Below are 670 nucleotides of genomic sequence, written 5' to 3' on the forward strand. Positions count from 1 at the left end.
GGTGATGAAGAAGGAGGAGCTCTCCTCCCACCAGTCGCAGCTCACCACGTTTTTCCTGGAGGCCCTGGACTTCCGAGCTCAGCACTCTGAGGTCAGCTTGTTTTTACTCCCCCAGACTCTGAAGTTGTTCATTACCTATGTAAGAGCCAGAGGAAGATCTAGCTGTGTACTAGTTGTGCTTGCCAGAATAATTTAGTTAGACGTCAGTGCTTGGAGAATGAATCAGCTCTTCTGTTTGCAGAATGATCTGGAGGAAGTGGGAAAAACAGAAGGTTGTATCATCGACTGTCTAGTAGCCATGGTTGTCAAGCTTTCTGAGGTCACCTTCAGACCCCTGTTCTTCAAGGTGAGGCTTTCTTCCTCTACATCTCCTTTGAGTTCAGATGTCAGTGGCGGGATGTGTAGAGAAAACTAATATTATGTTATGCTCGTAGCTGTTCGATTGGGCTAAAACGGAAGATGCCCCGAAGGACAGACTGTTGACATTCTACAACTTGGCAGATTGCATTGCTGAAAAACTGAAAGGGCTTTTTACTCTGTTTGCTGGCCACTTAGTAAAGCCTTTTGCCGACACCTTGAACCAGGTGAACATCTCCAAAACAGGTTGGTAGCTCACTTCAATCCAGCTGACACCCTTATAAGACATAATCTAGGCTTGGCGCCTGTGGCT

The 670-nt window shown here is 46.7% G+C and overlaps 1 protein-coding gene across 1 annotated transcript in view; it reads left to right on the plus strand.

The window, feature by feature from the left end:
• The window catches only part of HEATR1 (HEAT repeat containing 1), a 59,620-nt gene that overhangs the window by 53,931 nt on the left and 5,019 nt on the right, over positions 1–670 (plus strand). Inside the window, 3 exon segments of the mRNA XM_023509021.1 lie at positions 1–91; positions 242–346; positions 435–603. Coding sequence (XP_023364789.1) covers positions 1–91; positions 242–346; positions 435–603 — 365 coding nt within the window.

This window comes from Otolemur garnettii, unplaced genomic scaffold, assembly GCF_000181295.1.
Source record: "Otolemur garnettii isolate 467f Iridium unplaced genomic scaffold, OtoGar3 scaffold00312, whole genome shotgun sequence".
In the NCBI taxonomy this organism is placed as follows: Eukaryota; Metazoa; Chordata; class Mammalia; order Primates; family Galagidae; genus Otolemur; species Otolemur garnettii.